Source organism: Syngnathus acus, chromosome 2, assembly GCF_901709675.1.
Source record: "Syngnathus acus chromosome 2, fSynAcu1.2, whole genome shotgun sequence".
Classification (NCBI taxonomy): Eukaryota; Metazoa; Chordata; class Actinopteri; order Syngnathiformes; family Syngnathidae; genus Syngnathus; species Syngnathus acus.
The window spans coordinates 19,771,866-19,798,437 of record NC_051088.1 but is presented as its reverse complement, the minus strand read 5'-3'; the positions used below and the strand labels follow the sequence as shown (position 1 = coordinate 19,798,437).

Genomic DNA, 26,572 nt, shown 5'->3' with positions numbered 1-26,572 from the left:
TCATAAAGACACAAGTGCAACATGAAAAAGTGTACAGAAAACGCAACGTATTCCCTAAAGTACCCAAGGCCGGGCGCTTGATGCTGAAACACTTTCTTTCCCTCGCCTATCCCACCTCCCGCTCCCACGCTCCCGCCGTCACTTGCTGTGGTGCTGATGAATTAGAAGAAAGTATGTCATTTGGCAGCCAGGCGGGGAGGAAGGAGGAAGACATCAGAAAGAATTCATTCTGTGAGTTTGCCCAACATGGGCCCAGTCTCTGCAGCTTTGTGGCTTTTCGGGGTTTGCATGCGGTTATTTGGGTCAGTTATTGGGGGCAACTCTGTTCACCGAGCGATTGGTGAAAACAGGACAAGTGCAGGACAAGTGATGTTTCATTGGCCTGCATTCATATTTGGGAATTCTCAGCTTCAGTGTGAGCTGGTTTGTATTTTAATGAGAGACACTCAACATTTCTGCTGCAAGCAAGCTGCTGTTGCTATGCAACTCCACTCTGAGTGAAGCATCACTAAAGCTTAATGGCAACACAGGTCTTTCAGCAGGCACCTGAGAGTTTTCCCTGTGAATCTAGGCCGTAATGTTTTTTGCGGACTGTGCTGCAACTTATTATCATATTTGCCATTATCACGATACGTAGGGCTATGCACGAATCAGTGGTATGTCAAGTAAAGGGGCGAATTGGTCGATCAAAACATATACAGAATCCGAATTTTTTATTTTGAGTCACATCGTTGCGTGTATTGCCACAGATGAATGGGTGGCAATGCTATTTATGATGTATTGTAGCATTGCAGAACGCTAGCAAAAAAACTCTTTAATCGGAATCAAAATAATGATTACTGTTGGCCATAAACACACTCAAATAATGTTAACTAATGTGTACCTTACAGCGTCATTTCTCTCTTCCCTCGCCCTCTGACGTCCAATAATTTTGTTACCATATTTTGGACTGTGACATATGTTTCAGAAAAAGTACAATTAGTAACCCATTGAGTAAACTGATTCGAGACTTGCTGGTTAAATGGTAAATGAATAGTGACCACAGATTTTGGATGCGAGTCCGATCTCGAATAAACATTTTACATTTTGGTTAATCCTAACAGAGGATGGAGAACAAAATCAAAGCAAATACCGTACAATAATTTAATTTGTCAACTCCATTCATTTTGGATTAAGGAGCTAAAATCCAAGGTCAAACCACATTAGACCAATTCTGGTTCCGAGCAAATCTCAAGAAAGCGGCAGCTTCCTAGAATAACACAAACGTGTCTACTGACATCACAGAAATTTCTGAAATGTGTTTTCCTGCCTGCCATTCCGAATATCAATCGACATAGACCACCCTTCTCGTTCGGAATAAAATCTTGATAGGAATGGCCTTGATCTGATCAGATTATTCCAAATGCTGTGTGAACAGGAAGCATTTTCATTCCAATCAGGCTTTTAATCTGAATAAATGTGTCCATGTAAACATAGCCAATGAAGAAAAACAGGTGTGCAATTGTTTGGAAGGTAATTAAATGAAAAATAAAAAAATATCCAAGGATGTACTGCTGAACAAAGCAATAGTGGAACGGCGTACTTACTGAGTGCTAAAAACAAGAACTAGAAGACAAATTATGAAAATGTGGAAAAGGTTCCAGTTGGTAGATGTGATGGCAGGAAGTAAAACACCTCACAATCTCTCTTCTTCCTCTAACTTCTATTCGTTTACGTAATTGCATGCGCAACACCAGTGTGAGAGATCACCGTGTGTGGTTTATTTAAGTCTTGTGAGTTCTTCCTCATTGCTGCAACCTGGAGGCACTTAAATGCAACTGACTTTGATAAGAAAAGGCACTACTCTTTGAAATCCGTCAAGTTGATGTAAATACATTCGATGCATTTAGTGTTATTTGAAGAGTAACTGAGATCTGATTCCTGGACTGGAAAAGGTAATGCATTAGATTAATGGTTACACCCAAAAAAGGTGCACAGCTTGGAGTCACTTTGGAACGATTTACCGACATCATTGCATACAACAGAAGCCCAGAAAGAAGAAGGAGCCAGATGGACTGTCATTGAAGGGAAAGCCTGTGCATGGTAATTGAAGCCCTGTGACGCGTCAGCTGGTTAAATCGTTCTCATGTAAAGCAAATAAATAAATAAATAAATAAATAAATTGGCAGTGCTGGAGCCGACCCCAGCTGATTTGGGTGGGGGACACCCTGAACTGGTTGCCAGCCAATTGCAGGGCACACATAGACAAACACTCACAACCACACCTATGGGCAATTCATTATGATTTAGGGCAAACCCCTCCTGTTTGGACTGCCGCTCGATGGTCTGTGATGATTTAATAAACAACGTTGAGGTAGATTTGGTGGGGAGATGTTTTAAAACAGGCCTATGGGTGGACACATATTTGTAGTTTTATGTCAACTTAATGTGAGTGTCAAGCACGCTCACAACCAGAACATTTACAATGTATATCATTTATTCAATGATTTAACGTAATCCTCTTCTGAAAACGTAACATACAGCCATATACAATATTAAGCTAATCCTAAATACATTTGTGGCAGCACAGAACAATTCACATTCCATGATGGGACCAAGGCCATACAACACCTGACTTTTTTTTTCTTTCTTTTCAAATCAGCAACAAAGTGTAGTCTTCTCAAGGATGAGCGCCCGTTAGTTCTCACGAGGCTGGGAAAAAAAAAGTTTTTTCTCTTCCTCTCTAAAAGTCTCTCCAAATGTGTTGTTGCATGCACAGTACACAATAACTTAGATAACTCAGGTGTCAGCAGTTTGTTTGCTTTCTTTTTTTTTTTTTAACTGGTTGACAGAAACAAAAATTATAGCCCTGGAATATGAGCCTTTATTGACAGTTTTCATACTATAGATGTACAAATATTAGTTTTTTCTGGAGCATGAGGATTCTTTAAAACCACCTCACATGTACGTGAGGCCTCGTCTACACAGTAGAAAACAAGACCAGCTCGGGGACTGCATCACCCCACCCGACCCCAGAAATATTTGATCTCAAAATAAGTGCAGCCAGACAGCAACAATCCAAGTACAATACATTCGGTTATTTTAAGACTGTCACAAGTTTAAAGTTGTACTCTTAAGTATCTCTTAGTAGTCCTGTTAAATATATGTTCATGCACAAAGCTATGCGAGTGTTTGTTGGGAAAGGGTGGGGGTACCAGTGGTCATGAAAAAGAAGTTTCGACTTGATCATTCATGAGTTGGAAGTTGATTATTCTAAGCCACAATCCAATTCTACATGCATCAATCCAGTCACAGCATTTGAATGCTTACGCGCAACTTGTTTGTCTTGTGCATGTGTACAGTACATGCCCCCCCCCCCCTCACACACACACACACAAACCCTGCTCACGTGCAATATTACAATCATTACAGGTGGGGAAAAAACTATGACCATGGCTCATTATCCTCTACCTCAGTGGTTCCCAAACTTTTGCAGGCTGGCGCCCCCTTTGGCTCCCCAGTGAATTCCTAGCCCCCCCCCCCCCCCAAGGCACATATGGAAACAAACACCTCTTTCTTGATATTTGGTTTGCTGCAATTTGAAAAGTGAAAGGTTAAACACAAATGTGTATTTCACAAATAAAACCCAATTTAGTATTTAGTAAACCAATTTATTTTTTAGCAGTTTTAACTGTTTCAGCAACATAGAATCGTAAATAAACATTCCACCAGTAACCTTCATTGTCTCACACGTAATATTAATGGGATGGATGTGCTTGGTGCAGGGACATAAGCTTCTCAACATCAGGCTGGAACTCACTAAGAAGAAGTCGTAGATCCCCGCGGTCAGTAATTTTCAGTCGGTTTCTTTGCTTGGAAAGAAGCAAGGTGACTGCACTGAAGCCCCGTTCTACTAAATATGATGTTGGGAAGGCAATGAAGTACATCTTGACCTTGTTCCACAGCACTTGATAGCAGTCAGAGATTTTTTTTCTCACCAAAAACTGGCTAGGCCAGAGCGGCGTGTTGTGTACAAATCGACTGCCGCCCCCCTACCGCCCCTTTCTTCCTCACCGCCCCCCCCAGATCTTTCCACCGCCCCCAGGGGGGCGGTACCGCCCACTTTGGGAACCACTGCTCTACCTGAAGAACAATGGATCTGATACATTCAACGCCAGCATGAGCTCATCAGACAGCTTGACGCGGTTCAACTGTGGAGTCCATTGAAATACATTTGCATCGACTGGAACTCCAGCATGGTCACGTTTTGGAGAAGAAAATAAATGGATGTTTTTTTTTCTTTCTTTTTTGGAATTAAATAGACTGACATTTGCCAGCATAACAATCACAAACTCAATGTTGACTTGATCATCTTTTTTTTTCTCAGGGTTGTGCACAAATTATATATTTATATACTATATATATTATATACATGTTTATATATACCCAGCATTTCTCCAGTGTTTCACTGTTTGCAACAAGACAAGGTGGAAAATCAAATAAACACAAAGAGTACAATAGATTAAAGATTAAACGATTAAAGATTAAGATTAAATTAGTGCCCTAAATACTGATGGATGACAAATTTGCAGGATATCCAAGGAAAGAAATAGCACATGAGTAACAAACACACACATCCATGAAGATTACTTGAAAAAGCTTCTGGATAAGAGAAATTTAGCACTAAACATTTTGTTGAATATTTTGGTGAGACAATACTGGGTGGATAACAATGCCTCCCGCAAAACACTTGGCAGTTTGATTAATTTGGATAAAATTAGGTTCCACGTTTGCTTCAGGAGCCATTAAACGGTGGAAAAAAAATGGCAGTGTTGTTCATTCTTGTGCTGTTTTGTCGTCCCTCTCCACAACCAAATGATGCCAAGAATAGTAGAAACCTGGAAGCCTGAGAGTCATGATAATCCTGAAGTAGAAACTGTCGGTAAAAGTTAACCCCGCATTGGAAGATCATTGCATGCGTTTACAGTGCATAGGGTACCAATCAAACATATTGTTTACTGGATTTTTAGGAATTGCCTGCATTTTTCTGATCACCTATGTGGTATCAAGTTCTCTTTTTCTCTTAGAATACCACTTTTGGGATTTATTTGAATCGTTTTTTTGCAACTACTGGATGTAATCAATTGCTGGCATTTTGTTTTATGGGAAATGACTACAAGTCCCAATTACAGTACATACTACAGAAAAGAAAACAGATTCAAAGACGGCAAATATAAAAAGATAATTGACAAGAACTTAGTCTGGAGCTTTCTTAGTCTTTCAGTTTGTAGTCTGATGTTAATAGATTCAATGCATGTATAAAAGCGCAGACAAAAAAGGAAGTAAACCAAACCAAATGGAAAGAAAGAAAATGACAAAACAACAAAACTGTCCAGTCAGACATAGTAGAGCCAGTAGACAAGATTAAAAAAGGTGAAAACCGAGGGGAAGATGATCCGTGACCAACGGTCGATGGCGTTCACGTCGGTCAGGTCAGGGATTTTGATTTTTAGCTGCGAGGACCGCCTTCTCAGTCGGCTGCGTTTCTTCTGAACAGACCGATCTAGGGAATGACGACTGGCTGAACGTGGACCGATTCCACCGCTCTGCTTGCGATATTGAATGTGCGATGAGGCTGTGCTGTCCAGCTGCACCATGGACTGAGAGTTCCTGATGTCTGCTACGCTGGTGGTGATCTCGCCTCCTGCCACTTCATTGTGGATTTCCAAGGTGGTCAGCAGAATGTTCCCATGTCCTGGTTCCGCCTGAGTGAGTGATAAAAATAAACATTATTAGATGGATGTAAGTGGACCAAGTTGAAACTCTGCCATGAGATGTGGTATGTGTTGACTGTAATTCACTAATGACTCATCATAATCTCAGAGCCCGAAGAATCTAATAGAAAATCAATGAGGGAGTTGATCCAAGCAGGCGTGCACAACAAGAAGGACTGACATAACGGGCTGGTAGTCTCACTAAAACATCATCACTCAACAATTTCATTGAACACATAGCAGATACAACACATTGCATGCCCATGATGTGTGCTGGTGACAGGAACCAAATTGGTAGCAATGCACGATGGGGTTCATGCAAGTATGGCGACTGAGCAAGTCCAACATTGTTCTACTTTTTTTTAAAACATCAGCTAAGCAGGTTGTGACTCTATCAGCGTGGGTTTTAAAGTTTTTGCTTGAGTATGTTCCACAGTGCTGTAGAATATAAAGTGTACACTTACACTCCAAAAGTATTGGAACAGCAAAGGCAAATGCTTTATGTTTGCTGCAATCTGTCTGGGTTTGGCTCATACGCTGATTACGAAACAAGAGGTCAACAGTTCAGATTTTATTTACACGTACTAACTGACCGGATTGGCATGCTTTGACTGAATGCGGGGAGATGACTGAAAGGGAGGAAGCTAGCGGCTAAAGTCTCCTCTCTCTCTGACGTCGGTGCGGAGAATTCGGCACATCACCCGCGAGTGCACCGTGCAGTTCAGCTTCCCCCCACTGAATCAAATCATGCTGAGAAGTACACTGCTATCCGATTGTTACAATATATTGTATTGTATATGAATGACACTTTACCATATTAATAACCGTACAGGTGAAATAGCAAAACCTCATGGCCAAAATGTAGGGCATTACAGACCACGTCGTAAACATTCAAATGATTAATTTGATCCCATTCATTCTATTTTTTTTTTTATTTTTTTTATTTTATTATTTCATCCAACTGTTATTTTTTTTCAATGGTTTGTTCCAAATATGTCTCATACACATTGCATGGTGGTGTGCGCAGAGAACAAACATAAATAAACACAATTAGAATTTATTTCCACTCCTTTCAGTCTCCTTAGTCTTTTGTTGTTTTGGCAGTGTTCTTTGGGTCATTACCTTGCTGAATAATGAACGATCACCCAATCAGTTTTGTTGCGTCTTTTTAAAAGTGGACATCTTTTGGAAAATTGGCTTCTTTTTCTTGTTTGTATACAAGGAGTTGGGTCTTTGAAACTCAACAACCAAGGAATCTATTAATATATGGCTATTTCTGAAAATATTTCCGTGAACTACCGCAACGAGTTCCTCAGCCATTGACAGCTAGGCTGGGCAAAGTTCCAGAGGAAAATTACTGCTTTGAAGAGGAGGGAGAAGCACTTTCATGCCAAAGCCAAGTGGCTGTTTGTGTCTGCCTCCGTAAAATAAAAGTCTTTATTTGTCTTCAGCTAAGGGGACTCGCTTGCTTTTCCACAGTCTGGGTTCCGCTTCAGTGAGTAGAAGCAAACACCCGGTTTCCTCACACCTTCACTGCTGTGTGAGATGTAAGGAGACAATGAAGGATGGACGGCCCAGCAGTATACTGTATGAGGTGGGAAGATAGCTGGTTGACAGTTTGGGACAGAACCACCCAATACGAGCCGTTTTTATAAAGGCAAGAAATATCTCATATTTGACAATTTGTGATCCTTGGAGTATTTTGACAAAATCAGGACTTCTCTAATTTGAGAGACATTTTTTTTCCTGAGCACATCTTTGTGCTGCTACCATGATATCTTACACCAGTGAAGATAAATGAGCCCATCCCAGATGAAGCCATGCAAGCACAAGCCATGACACCACCTCCACTGAGTTGCACAGCTTGTATGTTTGGGATTATGAGCTGAGCCATTCCATCACTTTGGTAAAGAAAACTGTTTTTGGAAAAGACATTTTTAGGCTAGCCTTTGCGTCAAATTTCAGCTGACTTAACTCTTTTTGTTAACAAGTGGTCTGCATCGCTGTGGTAGCTAATGCGGTTCAGTCTTTTGGGAGAAGTAAATCGTACTACCTCCACTCTTGCCCCGTTGTTGGTGACCACCAGTTGTCTTTTCCCAATTGAACGAGTGGAATAATTACGACTCATTGGTGCAACGGCATTTGGTGAAAGGTGAACTGCGATTTTACCGATGCTTCTTTTAATGTCGAAAAAAAAAATAGAATGCAAAAGTCCAAATGAATGAGAGATTTTCATGCTAACCAGCAATTGAATCCATGGATGAGGGCGGATGTGTTTTATTTTGAGGTCAAAATAGCAAAAAAAGAAAGATCCATGTTGGCAATGGTGCCAATCTTGACTGAAACAACTCACCGAGCGTGAGTGGCGAAGGCCTCTAATCTGATTGGACCGTTTAAGGGATGCAGCCCTACTACCTGCCTCCTGAGAAGATGACAAAGTTCAATACTGATTTTGTCATTCACTCAGCCTTACAGAAGTCTGTTAATTAATGTAAACATGTCATCTGGTTCAGCCATGCACACGGGTTCTCTTCACAGCTTCTGTCAAGAGTGAACAAAAGTTAATTTTAAGGGAGTTGATTTATCATTTGACTCCTGGAAGGGGAACAGAAAATACCATTAATTCTTTTTTTGACTGATTATGTAGCTGAGCGGTTCTCCAGACTGTTTTCCTGGGTCAAAATATGATTTTTCAGCAAAAAGTACATTCCATTGCTTATTCACTGATTCTGTGAGTGAGCGATCCTGTCAAACTTACCCTTGCAGCGTCATACTTGGCTGCTCTCTCATTGTTGGCTTTCTCAGCCTTCTCCGCCAGCTTTTTTTGCATCTGAGGCCCCCTTCCAAAGAAGATGTAGTTGACGAAGGCATACTCCAGAAGGGCAAGGAAAACCATGACAAAGCAGCCCATCAGGTACATGTCGATGGCCTTCACGTAGGGGATTTTGGGCAGCGTCTCTCTCAAGTGTGTGTTGATAGTGGTCATGGTCAGCACCGTGGTGATGCCTTCACAGCAACACAAACATGACCTACATTGAGACAAATCTCATAAAAACAGACTTTTGCACGTTTTGATTCAACCTTGGGTTTCCTATGCCGGTTTATGAAACTATAACAGGATTTATTCTGTTTAAGGGGAAGGGGTCAAAAAGGTCAGTCACAAACATATCAAAGCCAGCTCATTCATTTGATTCTCTCTCGCCTCTTAAGCTTTAGAGGACACTACGTATATGTAATTGTGACTTTTTATTGCTTAATTTATGTCAAAAGGACAGATTAGCATTACCTTTTGACAAATAAGCCAACGTTATCGACATGGTGGTGATATTATGAGTTTGGTGATGAGTCTGCTGCAGACAGCACTTGCACAAATTTGGTAGCTAATTGACTAGGATAATTTCAATGGCTTGGTGATAAAGTGCAGCCTCCATAAGTGAAAATGTAATATTCTTTTATTATCTTAATGCAGGCTCGCTTTTCTCTTCGCACATAAGCCGAAGTCACTTGCTTCGTCACACCCCGACTCGACTGTACTCGACCAACTCAAAACAGCCTGCGTTCTGCAAATGCGAATAAAAAGTTGGATGTAATTCTTGTTCCTTGGATTATTTTCATGAAACCACATTGCAGACATTGAGGAAGAAAAGTGTTTCAAATTGTGAAAAGCGCATTTTCTTTAAAATTGGTCTATGGCACTTACAGTTTAGGATTCATTACAATATTAGAAATCTTCTATGACGTTTGCGTTCTGTCAGACATTTTGTTTTCGACATGCACTTCTGCTATGTTTGTGTACGTTTCACTATGTTTATGCCTTTGCGGCACACGCCCCAGCTCCGCTACTAATATCAGGTATATCCTCTTTTCTGTTCACCATCTTCCAGAAAAACAGAAAATATCACATATGCATGTTGTTCCTTAGTGTGTATCCAACTGTTAAAAATATTAAGCAGAAAATTCCAGAATTACAGTCATGTGAATACTTGACTCTCAGAATTTGCACACTTGGTGTCATGTCTCGTCCCCAGTTTTGCTATGTGTCTAGGTTGCCATAGTTTCTGTTCGCGTCGCCCTTCCCTTCCTGTGTCACCTCAATCAATGTAACCGCGTCACCTGCCTCGTGTTTCGTGTTTTGTATTTAAGTCCTGTCTGCCCCTCGCTCACCGTCGGATCATTGCATGTGTTACTGTCGTGATGTCTGTTTGGTTCCTGTTCCTGTCTTTGGTAATGTCACCCTGTCTTTTTGTTCCACGTCTTTTACGGTCAGTCCTGTTGGTTTTGTTAGTAAGTCATGTCAGTTTGCCGAGTCTTTTGAGTTTGTGTCAATAAACCCTGGTCCAAGCTGCACTTGGTCGCCCTGCTCCATATCCACCCCGTATTCGTGACACTTGGTCCCAAGTCCAAATTAAAGCTTGTACCTCATGAGGTACACGTACTGTATCTCCTGCAAATATCCAAGGTGTTACTGTCATGCTGTCGTGTTTTGTGGGTTGTTTTTGTCTTGTCCTGTTCTTCGTATTGGCACTTCCTGTTTTATTTTGGTAACTCTCCTCTCGTTTCAGTTCGTGGGTCCTTCCTCTGCGTGTCAGGCCACTTGACTTCCCTGATCCCAATTGTATGCACCTGTCGTTGGCCCTAATTGTCTGCCCCTGTGTCCTCCTCCTTCTGTGTGTGTATATAGCCTGCGTCTTCCCCTTGTGTTGTGCCAGTGCGTCTTGTCCCGTCCCGTCATGAACACTAGCGATCACGTAAGTCACAGAAATCCCCTGAGAGATCATAGTTAGAAGATACCTTTTGTCCAGCCTGAGCTCTGTGTTTTTGTTTAGTTAGGTTTTTCCCATCGTATTTCCCTCCTTTTGAGGCGCTTTTTGTTTGCTGTCTCCAGCCTTTTTCCCTCGTTTTGAGGCGCTTTTGGTTTTTGCTGTTCCCAGCCTTTTGTCCCTCATTTTGTTTTTTGTGCTGTCTTCCGCCTGAGAGAATAAAACACCTTTTGTTGGGACTCTGCATTCGAGTCCTCTCCCTGCTCCAAACCTGACAGTTACTATAGAAACAAGAACAGTTTCAAGGAAAATGTTTATTCCGGGTCTGCTTCCCCTGCTAGTTTAGTGAAAGATCAGACAATTTGTTGTGCATTGGAGGGCAAGAGGACATGGGAAATTACCTCATGCATTTATACTCTTTTCCTGAGGTCTTTTTTGTTCGTGAGGCTGTTTTGTTCGTGAGGCTATTTCACAATCTGCAAGAGTCCTCTCGGTTTCATTGAAATTCAAAGGTATGCCTTTAAAACCTGGCGTGACCCTTTGGTCATCATGTAGAAATAAAACCTGGCGCGACCCTTTGGTCATCATGTAGAAATAACTCATTAAAATAATCTCATGCCGTGAGCACCGGATAACCTTAACCACGAAGGTTACCAAATGATAGTGCTCCAACATCACTAATACACACACACACACACACACACACGACCTTGAACTGATTGGCAGACATGTGTCAAGTAATTCATAAAGGCATGCAATTAAGCATTGACCTCTTGCATCGCATCTTATTTTATGACATGTGATCACAGTCAATGCATCCATAGCACTTGTCATGGACAAACAATCACCAATCGGGGTTTGTTCGGGAGGGTGTTGTAAAACACAGTGAAGAGACAGGGAACAGTCAGTGGATTGGGACAAGGGACAACTGAGGTCAATCGAGCCTTTGGTTTGAATCATCGACGCATTTACAAGGTTAGCAAGGAGAGCATGTACACAAGCTTGTCTGAGAAGGGATGTCAATCTCACCTGCAAATATCCTGCACCGCCACAACTCAGCCTGGTGACGTTTTATTATTTTGTTCTTATTTTTCTATTTCATGGGTCTTCTCTCAGCTTTGCCATTACGCTTCTCTCCTTTTTGCTATTACTCCTACTCCCTGTCCTTTTTCTACTTCCCTCCCTGTTTGGACAACATAATCAAGAGGCCATGCACGCACCGATGGGCCTTCTTCCTCTTTCATCACGTCGTTACGGTCTCTTGGGAGAAATATAGTTTTACAAGCTTTCTCTTGCGTCGGTCTTTTTCTGTCGCATTCCATTGTGTCGCCATCCAATTCTTGCTCTCATTTCACCCATCTGTTATGTCACCACCTTCCCCATTCCCTCTACATTTATTTGTATCTCTTTTCTTTCCACACCGCATCTTGCCATCGTTTAGTGGTGGCTCTCAGTGTACCCCTCCCCCAGCACACCTTTTTATGTTACAGTATATGTCCTTGAGTCTTTCTTCAGCCTGTAAAAGCTGAAAAGAAAGGCACAAGGTAACCAAATCTCCTTTAATCAGGGATGACTGTGTGCCATTAGCAGCCCGGTCTAACATAATCAAAAAATAAAGGATCAGATGAAAGCTGCAATAAAATGTGTCAAATTGCATTGGATGTTCATTGCAATACACGGGCAGCATTGCAGGCACATATCAAAGAGCATGTTTGAAAGTACCCAAGGGAGCGTCTTGAGGTGGTCGTCAAAGGTATGTGTGTCTAACGTTACACTAAAAGCAGTGCTATTAGCAACACTTTAACATGATTATGAATGAAAGGCTTGACTGCAGTAAAATGGATATTAAAACGGTTACACCACCGGGTGTATCAATTCAGACGGATTCTCTCTTCAAAATTTCCAGTTCATTTTTTTTCAATTTCAATTTGTTCCATCATTTTTCCTTCAAATTGCATTCCCACAACCAATCATTACTCTTCTCTTACAGAAAAGTATCCGCGTTTAGACACACACACAAACGCACGCAAGTACGCCCCCCCCCTCCCACAGATTTACAGCAACTTGATGCAGAAAGGTGGTAATAAGCCATCAACAGAAATCGTGAATGGACCCTACAGCTATTGCAGCTCCAGGAACACCTCACACTTGCACACGTCCTCCTCCAAATAAGGAAAACAAACCCACTCAGGCGCTCATTAATTAATGGGCATGTAGTCCACGCAGGATGCAATAAAAGAAAACAAACTTTCACTGGCAAATTTGCGGTTGTAAAACAAATCCAAGTGTGACATGTCTGTTCAGCCATTAAGCTATGTAAGAAATTGATGTCTGGAGGAAGGTAATAGATCAAAGCATGCTCTCTAAACAGTGGCATGTTAAGGTCGTTGCTCATCCATGAGCTAACCACACAAAGATGATATACACTAAAAGGTACAATCAGATTCGTGGAGCAAGATTAAGAATGTGCACAGGTTAGGAATATTGATGTTTTCCTGGTAATCTGAGTTTGTGTCCTAGTTTTTTTTAATGTAGTCACTTACTTTAATGGGGCTGTGATGATTACAATTAGAGGGTTAATGTTTCCACGAGGGCTGACGTATGCTGGTTGGCTGGTCAACAAGCCCTTGTCTGACTAAATTCTTATTGGTCGAGGAGTCGCTGATATCAGTTTTGCAGGATGAAAATTAGTTCAGTTTAAAACCGTTATTATGGATGCAGGAGGTGCATAAACAGACGATAAAATTTCAAAATAAATATAACTGATAGACATGAAATCCCCTCATTTTTTACTTTACAATTTTCAACTCTGCAACCGGCAGGAGAGACCACTGCGATGGATGGTACCGGTGGCCGACCTGACATTTGGATGGCAGTCATGATTAAAATTGTGACCCGACCATTCGGTGAGTGACAGATTACACCTAGATGAGCCTGTCAGCACTGATATGCGGTACCAGTCAACCGGCCCGTGTGCGCCAGCGGAACCCACTAACGACGACGAGCGACACAGCTAAATACATTTTATCAGCTTTTGATTATTTGGTCTAATTTTGTGTTGTGTTAAGGATCCATCGGGTTGAGAGCATGCAGTGCTCTGTATAGCCACTTTTAGGCTCACCTGATTAAAACATGCAAGCAGGCAAAAGTGACCCTGCATGACAGTTTACAGTATTCCTGCCTTCAAATGGCTCAAAACCAACTGACATACTGTGAATTTGATGCTTGGCGGGGGGGGGGGTCTCAGAGGACCAGGACTTGAGGTCATTTTTTTCTGCTTGGTAATTCAGCCTTGTCAACCAGTGAACTGCCGTTGCTTTGATAGGCTTTTGAAGGATGTGCAGAGGATTGCTGAAAGACCAATTCATGTAGCATCAATATTATTCCAATTATAATCTGACAGCCTCGTTTCTCTCTCCCTATTCTGCTGTGTGTCGTGAGTTGCAAACGAACAACCTTTGAAAACAATACAAATCATGCAGACTAGAATGCAGACAGATGCAATAGCTGTCACGTTCACATACCAATGGGGACCACTTTTTTTTTATTAGTAATAAGTTTTGGCTTTTGATCCTGCTCCTTTCAGGAACTCAATTTCCAAACTATTTCCTGGAGCAACCTCTGCTACCATGACTGTTGGAGATTCCTCACGTTCTTCGAAGTGCATTAAGAACGTGGCAATGTGCTTGGTGGCTCCGAATGGATCCTGTCCTCATCTGAGTGAGTCAACAACATTACAGCTACTAGAGCTTCTCACCTAGAGCCACCCTGGCCGCCGAGGCGTCGTAGTTTATCCAGAAGGATACCCAGGAGAGGATGGTAATCAGGATGGATGGCATGTACGTCTGCAGAATGAAATAGCCGATGTTTCTCTTAAGTTTAAAGCTCAGAGAAAGTCGAGGGTAAGCACCTGTGAGGAAAGAGAAAATACACTTACGTTCTTAAATAATGACAATGAAAATATCTTACTGAGTCAATGAGCAGATAGGGACACATTGCCTTTCTATCTTTCCATGGCCAAGGTTGGATCTATTGCCATGGTAACAACACCCAATTCACAAGTGCACAAACACACGCACGCACACGCACACACACACACACACACACACACACACACACACACACACACACACAGACACACTTATAATGAAGTATTACTGAAGATAGTGGTAAAAACTCGCATACAGTACTTTCTATACGAATCTCGTCTGCATAATTTATGAACACGTCTTGAAGAATTAGCATTATATTTCAACTATGCATTGCTGGGAAGTGGGAATGTGTCATTGTTTAGAGCTCAAACAATATACTTGCACACATTTGCGTGTGCGTGTGTGTGTGTGTGTGTGTGTGTGTGTGTAGGTGAGTGTGTGTGTAGGCGAGTGTGGGCGTTGAGCTGTACTGGCTGTACCTGCGACACAGTACAGTATCTGTGAGTGGGAGGAACAAGCATCTGTGCAGGCCGGCACACAAAGTATCCAAAAGTTAAGCTGAAGACGACAACAACCGCATCAAAAGCTGAGTGGGCCAGCTAAATTTGACCTCATTAATAATTATTTCTAGTTCCAAGTATGAATCATGTAAAGATGTTCTTCGTATTGTTTGTGAAACAAAACATTTTGATTGGCCTGAACCTTTGAGTGATTTTCCTCACAGTTTGTTGGTGTTGTGACTTGCCTTTAAGCCAGGCTTGTTACAGTCTCCCAAGAAGAAGAAGTATGCAAGCGAACCCATCCAGCGTTTGCCATGAGGACTATTTTTCACTATTTTACAACACCACTATGCAATAACTGACTCAGATTCTACCGTTGATCACAATGCAATCTGAAATTCTATTTGGATTTAAACATGTACTTTGTACAATGACAGATTTGATTGCTTGTTTCATGGGATTTTATAGGGACTCCAAAACCCTAAGTGGATGCAGCATGTGGGTAATGTAGGTTTAGTGGTCAAGGGACTAAGTCAAGATAAGAAAACAAACTTCAGACGCACAGTTGCATTTGGAGTGAAAATAGATTATTGACGCAATCAAGCAGTGTGGGCGTGTGTGCATATTTACCTGTGGAAAACACAACATTTCTGGAAACCAACTTGTAATCAACAATGGAAAACTGCGGCAGCTCAATGCGCGTCACCCCTGTGACGGCTGACTCGCCCCCTTTCCAGTAGAACTCGATGTCGTCTGTGGTGTAGCCATCTGCATGAGAGGAGAGACAGGAGACACCAAGGTGTAACCATCTGCTTAAGAATCACTGGAGAGCAAGATGCAGCAGCCTTGCTTATTATCATCCAACAGGGCTGTCGCAAGCATGGGAAAAACAAACAAAAAACATGTTTGAAGTTGATTCCAAGAACCAGATGTTGCTTTGACAAGTCATGTACCGTAATTTTCGGACTATAAGTCGCACCGGAGTATAAGTCGCACCAGCCATAAAATGCCCAAAAAAGTGAAAAAAAAAACATATATATGTATATAAATCGCTCCTGAGTATAAGTCGCCCCCCCACCCAAACTATGAAAAAAACCCGCGACTTATAGTCCGAAAATTACGGTAAGTTCATGGAAGTCAACATTTTCTGTACACTAATATGTTGTATGTGCCCCCCAATAGTCTAAGCATAGAATTTTGGCAACAGTTGCCTGTGAAGTCATTTTCAGTCAACAGCAAGTGGAAAAATGTCCGCTCCCTTAGATGGGTAAAAACAGATGGATTTTTCTGTTTAATCCATATTCCACAAACAAAACACTAATCAGAACACTGTGGTTTGACTAGTTGGGCTACAAAGAACATATTATTACAAAGAATTTTTGGGTTGACTTCCTCTTTGAATTGTAATAATACTTAGTACTGTATATAAAGATGGATGCAGTCACAGTAGTCATAACAACAAATGTTTTTTAATATTAGTTTTTGAATGACTTGAACCATGAGCTTAGTTTCGGAATGACTAAAAACATGAGCTTTGTGTCCAAGTTCAAAGTGCAGTACTTCACATGCATTGATGTACTCTGCCTGTGCAGCAAAATGACAGCTTGGGCAACATGAGATCTCTTGACTCACAGCTCTCTATCTCCAGAGTGCAGTTCTGCTCATCCAGGGGGTACCTCCTGAGATCCATCATGCATGCTGCTGTCGTAGTTATCCTGCCAAAAGAAGACACGGGTAGGGGAGGAGAGGACATAGGAATATATTTTTTATATCGTATTGTGTGTAATAATGGTGAAGAACCATATCTGAGGTAAAATTCTGTTTTGGTAATTGTATTTAAAATGCTAATACAGAACTGTGGCATACTGTAGACAGTATTTTTGTATTCAGTCTTGAATTTTTTCCACATTATAATACAGCCTTAAACCAAAACAGATCAAATTCCTCAGATGTCCTCAAATTTCAACAAATGAGGATTTTATTTTTGCAATTTTGTTAAATCCTTGTCTTTTCCATGAAGCTCAAAACTGAGCTCTGGTGTTTCTGCATCTTACTTAGAGTCCAGCTATGGTAGATTGGACATGATTTGGAAAAGTACCCTCTACGTAAGATCCCGCAGTTAACAGTGCATGTCAGAGCACAAAGCAGGCATGGAATTGTCTCTGGATGGCCAATACAGAATTGTCCCGAGGCAATGATCTGGGGTAGGGTACAGATAAATAACTTCTACTTTGGTGCAGTTGTGTAAATATTTAATAAATGAAAGAAGATTAGAACCACGAGTACTAATTCTAACTCTTGTCCTAGAACAGGCCGGCCATCTAAACTGAGCAATTGGGCAGGTGACCAAGAACCTCAATGTTACTCTGTGGAATGAAGAGGACTGTGGAATATTGCATTAAGACAGTTTGGCTGAGTTTTTGGGTCATGATGAGTGAGGTGTGTTGTTTGTCAGATGTACAAGCTCAAACGGCTGATAAGGAGACAGTCGGAAATAAGCAGCAAAGTGAAATGCAAATTCACAATGATTTTGAGGCCAACTCAACCCCGACACAAAGCCGGCAGCTTGGCAGTTTGCCACTGGTTGTCTTTATTCAGTTAAGACTCTCACGAAGCTTTGAAACCCACTATGTGACAACATTACACAGCTATTATTACAGTAACATCAGGTCCACAAGATACATACATATAGACAGAATGCTCTTATCTGTAAACATAATCTTTACACATCCCATGTCATTAATAAATAATCCTAATTTTTAAATTAAATAATGTTCGTAATGCTCTAACCACAGTTAGTAAATTCTCGAGTTATTTTCTGATTAAGCAATGCGATTCCATAGCATTACAGTATATTAGAGGAATAAATAAATCCAACGACACACAGACTTCTGCCAATGTATTAATAAAAATGAAACAACTGCATTACTAAATATCAATATCATGAACGCTATGTTTGGTTGTAGTGTAGAACTCTACTTGCAACGACAAAAGGTGACAGATACATCACTGTTGTGAGCAAAGCTGCATTCATTATTTGCGTTCTATGCAGTTTTATTCATGGGTCGCTCACTTGTGCTTGTCTAGAAGATCAATAGAAATGAGGGCTTTATTAAATCATGGGAAAACAGCAGTTTGACAAGCTTGATATGATTGCTTATAACCTGCTAAAATATCGTTTTCGGGACTTTCTCACTTCATCCATCTCCCATCCATTCTAACTAAATGTTGAGGTGCCCTTGACCACATCACATAATCCTTTGGGTGCTCAGTGGCCTGCACTAAATAACTGCCAAAGTATCATTTTGGGAAAGTGTAGTGACATGATAGGGCATTAAACACACTGAATTAACTTGACACTGGGACTTGAATTATTTTTGTTACCCTAAGATTCACTTTGAAACCATTTGTGGATGAGAATTAGTTTCAGTTTCATTCAAAGGGGCTGGTACCCAAGCAACCTTCCAAGTCAAGGACAGAAACTCCACTAAAATGTGAAAAAGTATCATTGTGGCGTAAGTACCTTACCTGAGGCCATAAAGAACGGTTCCATCCGGATGAAGACGGATCATTCGATTTTTGACGGTGACACCGTGAACAAATGACTTCTTGTCGTTGAGGAAATAAGTGTCTGGTACCCAGAGCTGGTCTGCTACTCTATTATCCAAGGTCAGGTTGAGCGGGATTCCAACATAGGCAAGTCGTTTGTCTCGCCAGTATTGTTGGAAATACATAGTCAAAGTGTAGTCCTGTAAAAGTACACAAGATGAGCATAGTGTTAGTTTGGGGGAAGTTCCAAAGTACCGCTTGGAGCCAAATTATTTTTGTATTGATTGACACATCCAAAGATTCATCGGAATTGGAATAGGAGAATCCATAGCAGTATTTACTTTATTGTTTAAGTTACCTTTACGAACGCCCTTCATCCATAGGACAACTTTTATCCTTGAAATTTAAACCTCCAGAGGGTGTAGATATTTCAAAATTGTTGAGTCAGATACTTTGTTTGCTGAGAGGCAGACTACACCCTGAACTCCTCTACGCAATTTTCAGTGCTATGTGTGACATATTTCCTGCAGTGTAGTATGTCTGACATAAAATCTGAGAAAAACACAAAACGTGTTGAGAGACATGGTTGCTCGAAATGCTGCCCTTCAAGTGTCACCAGCCCCTAGGCTTACTTTTGTTTCGCCCTTTGACTTGTATATTTCTGCCAAAATGAGCAACCAAGTGGGTCACATACAAGACTTTCCGACTGTCCCCATATTTGTCCTCTCCGGTATTCTTTGAAGAGTTCATAAGCTGCTATTTTATGTCTTGGATCGTGCTGACATCATCATATCTGTAACTTTCTTTGAGGACTCTGGTAGGATTCATTCTGCTCTGTTGTTCAAGTAGACTTTAAAATTTTACGGAGAGTTATTTGCTGTTGGTCGTGAGACAGATGTGGTTCAACACTGAGGCTATAGTTCTCATGAGAGGAGGGTGCCTTTCAATAAGATGCCGTGTCCTCTATTTCACTTTTCTGGCCAAATGGATTTGACAGAACCTCAATAATAGAAATGATAGATGGTTGAGAGCGCAAAAAGAAAGAGCAAACAGCATAAAGAGAAAGGGTTTAGAATCGGTGTGGGATATCAGCAGTTCTCCCACCTCAACAGTCAGGGTTATACTAAGTTAGGGTCCCCATAGCTTTCGGATGGTTATAAAATTGTATGATGCACTGACCTCAATAACCACAACAACCAGGATGAATGCGTAAAATGCTCGTATTTTAGATACGTTTCATACAGCTCAAATTTGACTCCAACAATTACCACATAACACCCAGTTCAGCCCTTCCAACTTGGAAAAAGATGCAATGACTGATAACTGAATATATATTGTCAATCATATATTCAGAGAGGAAAAAGCATTGAATGAGCCAAATTGATGACCAAAACAATAGGAAGGTTAATTTCAGCAAATAGGAGGTAAATATAGGAACTGTTTTCCACAAACAACAAAATACTCAAGGTGTCAGGCCACATCCCCCATTCTCTTTCTGCTATTCTGCACCCCCACTCCCTTCTGTACTTCTCGTCCCTCCCTCTTGAGCCAACGCCATCTTTTCCCCTCTGCCCGCTGTGGCTCTGAAATGAAACCAGGCTGCACCAACCTGGCGCTGGCAAGGCACTCAACACCTGCTGGTTGCCGTAGCACTCAGGTTGACACATAACAGCAAAACAAGAGGCATGTTCAAGCAGCACTACACTTGTTATATAACTGTAAGCACTTTTTTTTCTTTTTTTCTTTTGCACATCCCTGGTGTGCATGACCCACACACTTACAAAATACAAGACCAAAACACAAAAGACCCCAAATTAACATAAACCCTTAAAGGTCCAATGGAATATTCCAAAATTGATGGCATATTCATCAAGTAAAGTTTCTCATTTAGTTCTGACACCTTACTAGCACTTGATAAATGTGCAGAGATATGAACAGGGAACATCAGCACACGCAACACAGATTGTACATATTGAGAAGTATAGTGCAATGCTGGTGCTGCGTCACAAGATGGTTGGACTAGGATGATCAAAGCACACCATTTAATGGTGTTGGGGTGTTGGGAAAATGCAGAACAATTAAAAGAATGGCTACACCAGGAAAACAAATGTTGTGCAATAACTCTCATTGCTGGGGTGACCACACACCAATGCAAGCTTATATGTAATATTTAACAGCAAATAAACCATGTTTAGATGTTCAATATGGACCCACACATCTTACCATATGTTATGATTTCTTACAGTCATCAAAAAGAAAATAATGAATCGATTGCTGAATGTTGGGCTGACGTTGCACCGATAGGACATACAGGTATGTGACGATCTATTTTCTATTTACTAATGTAGCACGGAAGTCCCCCGCCGCTATGTGTGACTCACAATGAGAATGAGTGGGATTCAGTTGCGCTGCCATCTGATTTGCGTATGCACCATATGGTGCTTAACGCCGCCAGATAAAATATTCGTTCTAAGCTGTAATAAATGTATATATCAACTTAAAGGTCAGACACAGTTCATTTTTGGTTACGATTTGGAAACAATCGTTCCTGCGAGAAACAATGGAAATAAAAAGTGTAGTTAGTTCAAGACCTTTATTAACTTGAGGAGGCACGTGAGCATGAGATGGGGAGATACCAGTCCTTCGTGTTCTAGAGCCAGTCGAGAAGAGTGGAGAGTGCATGGAATCTACTAGCTGATTATTCCCTTGTAGAGAGCACTGGGGTTGCTTGAGGTCAGAGGAGTAAGCCAACAAGAATCTGGTGGAGGAGATCTCAAAACAAATAAAAACGGCATCCAAAATGGCTGTAGCTAAAGGAGGACAAGTGGTGGTTGAACCGTGCTGGCAGATGGAGTCAGAAATGAGATGAGGATGAAGCAGTAAAGTGGTGGGGTCCCAATTTAAATACAGCACAAACTCTCTAATTCAAACTCAAACAGATCCGACCCAGTTGAATCAGGAGGAGCCAATTTAGTGTTGTGGGAGCAATATTGTACTAAGTAGCTCAGACAGGGAAATGTGTTAAACGTTTTATTCATTCTCATTTTGGATCTTTGGTTTGCTTCCAAAATTGTATCACCTTCGGGGCATTCAAATTTTGATGTTTGACTGTAATTGGATTAGACACGGGACCACAAAGTAGCTGAACACCACAAATCCTGAGCCAAAGTTAAGATCAGTTCTGTGCTCTCCATGTATGAAGTTAAACATTCATATACTGTACAATCAATGTATTTATCATCTGAATGTAATAATTCTCCAGGAGCTTGCCAAGTCGGGAAGGTAGTAGCAGTGGTACATTATTCCTCTATATCTCCCACATGACAATCATACCTTGACTCTGCAATCCCATCAAATGACACCACCTATACCTTTTCCCATTGAGAAGGATTGGATTTACATTCCCAACTTAATCTGGAGTGACAGTAGGTAAGCAGTCAGTCCAGCAAGCATAAGCATGCCTCAACATAAATAATTGAATCCAACCATGTAGCCATGTATAAACACATGGCCGTCATCAATCTTGCATGGTTACAATCAAAGTGAATTTGTGATGAGGGCTAGCGCAGCTCTCCGCTACCTGCCCTCTAGTGTGGGTTCTGATTTTCTATGTAAAAGATAGATTTGTGGCAATAATTCTATAGAGACAATAACAGTGACCAGTGCAGATAGATGATGAGCCTCAATTATTCAATTAAGCCGCATGGATTAACACATTCATTTGTGAGGACCCAGATAAGCAGTGTTTTGGCTGCGAAGTGACCCATATTTAATTTAATCTTTTCCTCTGCAGTGCAAGCGCTCTTACTTCACATAAGAATTGTCTTGTCTGTCAACAAAAACTGAAATTCTGTTATTAGTGAGTGGTGGGTTGCAAAAACAAAAGTGTGACTCCAAAGGCTTTGGACAGATCGCAAAATATTGCTTGCAGATTGAACTATTAACAAAAGTAATTGTTAAATTGGTTGCATAGTACCACGATAAGCAATGAGAGGCACTGTTAGCAAAATTTGCCAAATGGCATACAATGTACTTATGTACTTCCATGATGTACCATCTTACATAATTCTAGGACAGAAGAAGAAAATGCATTTATAAGGTGGAAAAGAAATTACGACTTCCAACGGGTAACAATGAAACTTGCTGATTTTCCTTTACTGTAACTCCCAATTTAGACTTAGACTTCCTTTATTTGTCATTCAAATATACTCAGCAATGAAATCTCAGTAAGAAAAAAAAAAAGATCAGCAGTGCAAAATATTGGAGTATAAATAAAAATTAAAAAACGGAATAAAATATTGTCAAATAAATCATGGCAATAATTATAATAGAATATATTGTATTTCCCATGCTGCAGAGAAAAATGATATGTAACCAGCATGTATTCCATAGGAACCAATTTGAGTCACTTCAATGTAATTTCAGCCTATTCCTTTGGGATATCCCTGAGGCAGTAGATTGCTGCAGTGCGGGGGAATCCCTGAGTGGTTTCCTATCAACTTTATCTCTTGCCAAAGAAGAGTAAAAATAATCCTTACTGGGAGCAAGAAATAAATAAATAAAAGTATCAAAATGGCCCTTTACTTCTAAATGACAGGGTATCCCTTCGATATAAAGGATAAGTTCCTTTCTGTCTAATATTGCATGATGTATCGCTTCATAAAATGCTAAGAAGGCCAAGGCAAAGAAACAGTCATAGTAGTTACCGAATGGCTTCATCATTTACAAAACTGCACACATTGTCTCTTTTTGAACAATATGGCATTTTTGGATGCCAATTACTGGCATGGTCACATGGCATTTTGGATTTATAGGCAAAAGGAGACAAAGGAGAGAATGAAATCAAGTGAGATGATTATTTTTCAGTCAGTCAACAACACAGTGGTCAAAAACATGCCTTCAGTTTATTTGAGAGAAATTATTGGTAATGGTTTATGTTAAAGGCTTCCAGTTTTATACACATTTCTGAAATAATGAATTTGCTCAAATTAACTGTAATAATTTTTTGATTATTTTATGTTATTAGAGGTGCAAGCATTAATCCTATACCCACCAAAAACTAATCCATATTAAAATCTGTGTTATTTTTTATGATAGATTATTCAGTTAGAGAACTAAAAGTGCCCATATTACAATTTCAGACTCAGATTTATTTAGTCTTATAATTGTGTTGACTCAAAATATGACATTGACAATCATCTGCTTTTAGTTTGGAAAACAGCAATTAATGTGTTTGCCCATTTTCTGACATGTTAATGATCAAATCACTGATTGAATCATAACCAAATTTGTTGGTGAAATTTCTGCAGTGGCAGTTAAAAAAAGAAAAAATACTGGTTTTAAGTAAAGGGATGCAAATGGGATGTTTCAAATCTGATTAATTGATTAATTGACATTGTAATCAACAAATTAATCAATTGTTAAAATAATCAAGAGTAGCAGACCTGTATGTTATTATTAATATATAAAGACATTCTTTTATGTTAAGACACTGGTTAAATTAATGTTTCCTCACAATAATTAGGAAAGAAACAAGTATGCAACACCATTTCTATAAATCCCTTTCATTGCAGATCCCAACACCTGTGGAACATCTGCCACCAACATTGAGATCAACAAGGAGCTTTTTCCTATTCTAAATATTTGCATCCATCACTTTCTCCAACAGCAAGGGGCCTCCTGAGGCCAATTACATTTCATCAGTCTGGAAGTAGAATGGTGGATAAAAGACATGTGAGTATATTAAGACACACTGTAGAGAAAATATCTGTGGGACCTATATACAGTCAGATAATGATGGTGACACACTTAGGGCCTACATTAGTTACCTTGCTAACTGTGTGGGCTTATTTTTATAACCAAGTGAAGCTGATGCAATACAAAACAGACAACCCAAAAATAATTCGATATATTTAAAAAGTCAGGGTGCAAGAAAAGCAACCAACTAGTAGGAATATAAATGTGGCAGTATGAACATTTAGAGAAAGAGATGTTTTCAGTGTTCCATGATGAATCGCTTTCTCTCTCGCCCACATGCAGCCGTGGGATGACTCGCTTGTTCAGCCTGTTAGTGTAACTTGGTACGGACCATTTGCCCACGTGAGGGTCTGTAAATTAATTTACCCTAAAAAAGAAGCTAATGCATGCGATGGGATCAGAGGCGTTGATTACTCCTGTCAGCAAATCCTGACAGTTCACCTGAGACATAACAGTTGGAGTGTGAACTGGAAGTGTCGCTACATCAACCAAAGATGAAAGTGAATAAAAGCTCCTTCTGGCAGCAGGATAATAGTCAATCAAAAAGTTAGTGTAAGTGCCTTCTTAATAATTGCGCGGCCCACTCATATCAGTTTGGGTATGTCAGCCGCTTTACGAGGTCACTGGCTCAGCACAAGGCTCCAGTTGGTCACTTGGGGCCCAAGGTAACTAAAACCCACGCACCTTAGCATAGTTCAACTTCAACAAAAGGCGAGTTAGGTCATTTATACCACTTTGTCCTGTTTTGAAATTAGCAAATTTGCTCCTAAAAAAAGCTAGTTTGAACCTTGCCATCATATCACACAAAACACTGACAGTTGATTTTAAGGACGTATTTTCATTTGCTTCCTGAAATCACTGCTTCAGCAGGTCCTCTTAATCTATTTTGCTTGGCTCTGATCTTGTTCCCACATGCCCCTAGTGCCCCCCAAACAAATTTCCGATGTAATTAGTGCACCTCATCTCGGCCCTTTTCACATCTGCTGAATGAGGAGCTTGTGCCCTCATAAAGGGCAGTGGGAAAGCGACAGTACCTGCTGTGCCAGATGCTCACACTGTGCTGTTTTCTGTTTCAATAAATATTTACATCTTACAGCTCTCTTTCTCTCTCTTGCTCTGCTCCCATATTTTTTACACTCTTGATTTGCTACCAGACGTGATTCGATCTGCAGTTCATTTAATCAACATAGGGCAGAATTGCAAATAAGGAAAATGTCGAGAGAATATATACTCACTGGCCACACACTTCATTAGTTATGCCCAATGAAATCCAAAAGAGCTGTATCAAAAGCTGCCTCACGCCGAGAACTGCATCTATAATTCTGACTTTCCTTTTAGCAAAATAATGTAGCCCACAAATGAGAAGACTCACTACAAATGCAGTCCACTTTTAAATCAAGTGTGTTGCTGAACTGGAAAAAAAGCAGGACGGCGGCTCCCTAGAACCGGACTTGCCTAGACCAGACTTTGGCATTTGTTGTGATGTGTGTGGTCCTCCTATGTGCCGCCCAACAATTACGAAAATCATCAAAACAGCTGTCATAGTCACACCCACCGTATAATAATGCTTCGCTAATGGTGCCAGCTAAACTGAGCATTATTACCTTTGTACTTCAAAGTCTGATTGTGAAAGTATCCCATAAATGAACAGGAGGGCTCAAAGAACTAGTGAATTATTGAAATAGTCAGAGATGAACTGCAATTGTCTTACCTGAATATTTAAAGAACATTTAATGAGCGCTTTTTTGGTCTGGTCATCCACAAGGTATTGAAAGCATTTTGTTACTTGCATGTTTTATTTAATTACTTTTCTAAATGTGTGCATTTGTATTTCTAAAAGTAAATTAATGACTCACATTCTATTCCTAACCTTCAGTTTATCTGCATTACCACTAACTATAGTCTTTGACATTTGCATTTATTCCCACTGATTTTTTTTTTTCACATTCTGTGGGAGGGTGGTGACCCCAACATCAAGCAGTCTACATGTTTTGACAATTCCTGAAGTTTTAGGAGCATTTTATGACTTCTACCCCTGGGCCTCTTTGCTTGGCTGGTGAAGTGGATTCAGTGTCTAGAATTGTACACAAGCAAATACAGGAAAGTGACCATTTTGAAAGGCTTTACTCCAGGGTACTACTGAGAGCTGTGACTGTGCTGCTGGCTGGATAATGCATGTCAGTGTCACAGTCATTATTTTGTTCTCTCTTATGAGCCCTTAACCAATTTATGGCAAGGCCATTGTTTTTTGATTGGGTAAAAAGGGGATGTGCTGAAAATGACAGCAGTTTTGCACAACAAGAAGCATGCAATTCAAAAAG

At 40.5% G+C, this 26,572-nt stretch overlaps 1 protein-coding gene and 2 long non-coding RNA genes across 7 annotated transcripts in view; 1 reads left to right on the top strand and 2 right to left on the bottom strand.

Moving 5' to 3' along the window:
- Positions 1-2,458: 2,458 nt before the first annotated feature.
- LOC119133042 lies at positions 2,459-4,496 on the bottom strand. Its single transcript, XR_005100037.1, has 2 exons — positions 4,123-4,496; positions 2,459-3,450 (listed from the first exon to the last, which is right to left on the bottom strand). It is a non-coding gene; the product is annotated as an uncharacterized LOC119133042 (long non-coding RNA).
- A 407-nt stretch (positions 4,497-4,903) lies between these two features.
- The window catches only part of LOC119132991 (gamma-aminobutyric acid receptor subunit beta-3-like), a 40,956-nt gene continuing 19,287 nt past the window's right edge, over positions 4,904-26,572 (bottom strand). For 4 of the 5 annotated variants that reach the window (XM_037268596.1, XM_037268622.1, XM_037268629.1 and 1 more), the window contains 7 exons: positions 18,474-18,694; positions 16,578-16,660; positions 15,576-15,713; positions 14,271-14,423; positions 8,512-8,759; positions 8,107-8,175; positions 4,904-5,744 (listed from right to left, as the gene is read on the bottom strand). In XM_037268596.1, the coding sequence (XP_037124491.1) occupies positions 5,376-5,744; positions 8,107-8,175; positions 8,512-8,759; positions 14,271-14,423; positions 15,576-15,713; positions 16,578-16,660; positions 18,474-18,694 (1,281 nt within the window). In that variant the 3' untranslated portion in view covers positions 4,904-5,375. The remainder of the gene's footprint in view (positions 5,745-8,106; positions 8,176-8,511; positions 8,760-14,270; positions 14,424-15,575; positions 15,714-16,577; positions 16,661-18,473; positions 18,695-26,572) is intronic. The other variant, XM_037268607.1, reaches the window with a different exon arrangement.
- On the top strand, positions 14,176-26,190 carry LOC119133048. The gene is made up of 3 exons (XR_005100040.1): positions 14,176-14,233; positions 20,740-20,807; positions 24,068-26,190. It is a non-coding gene; the product is annotated as an uncharacterized LOC119133048 (long non-coding RNA).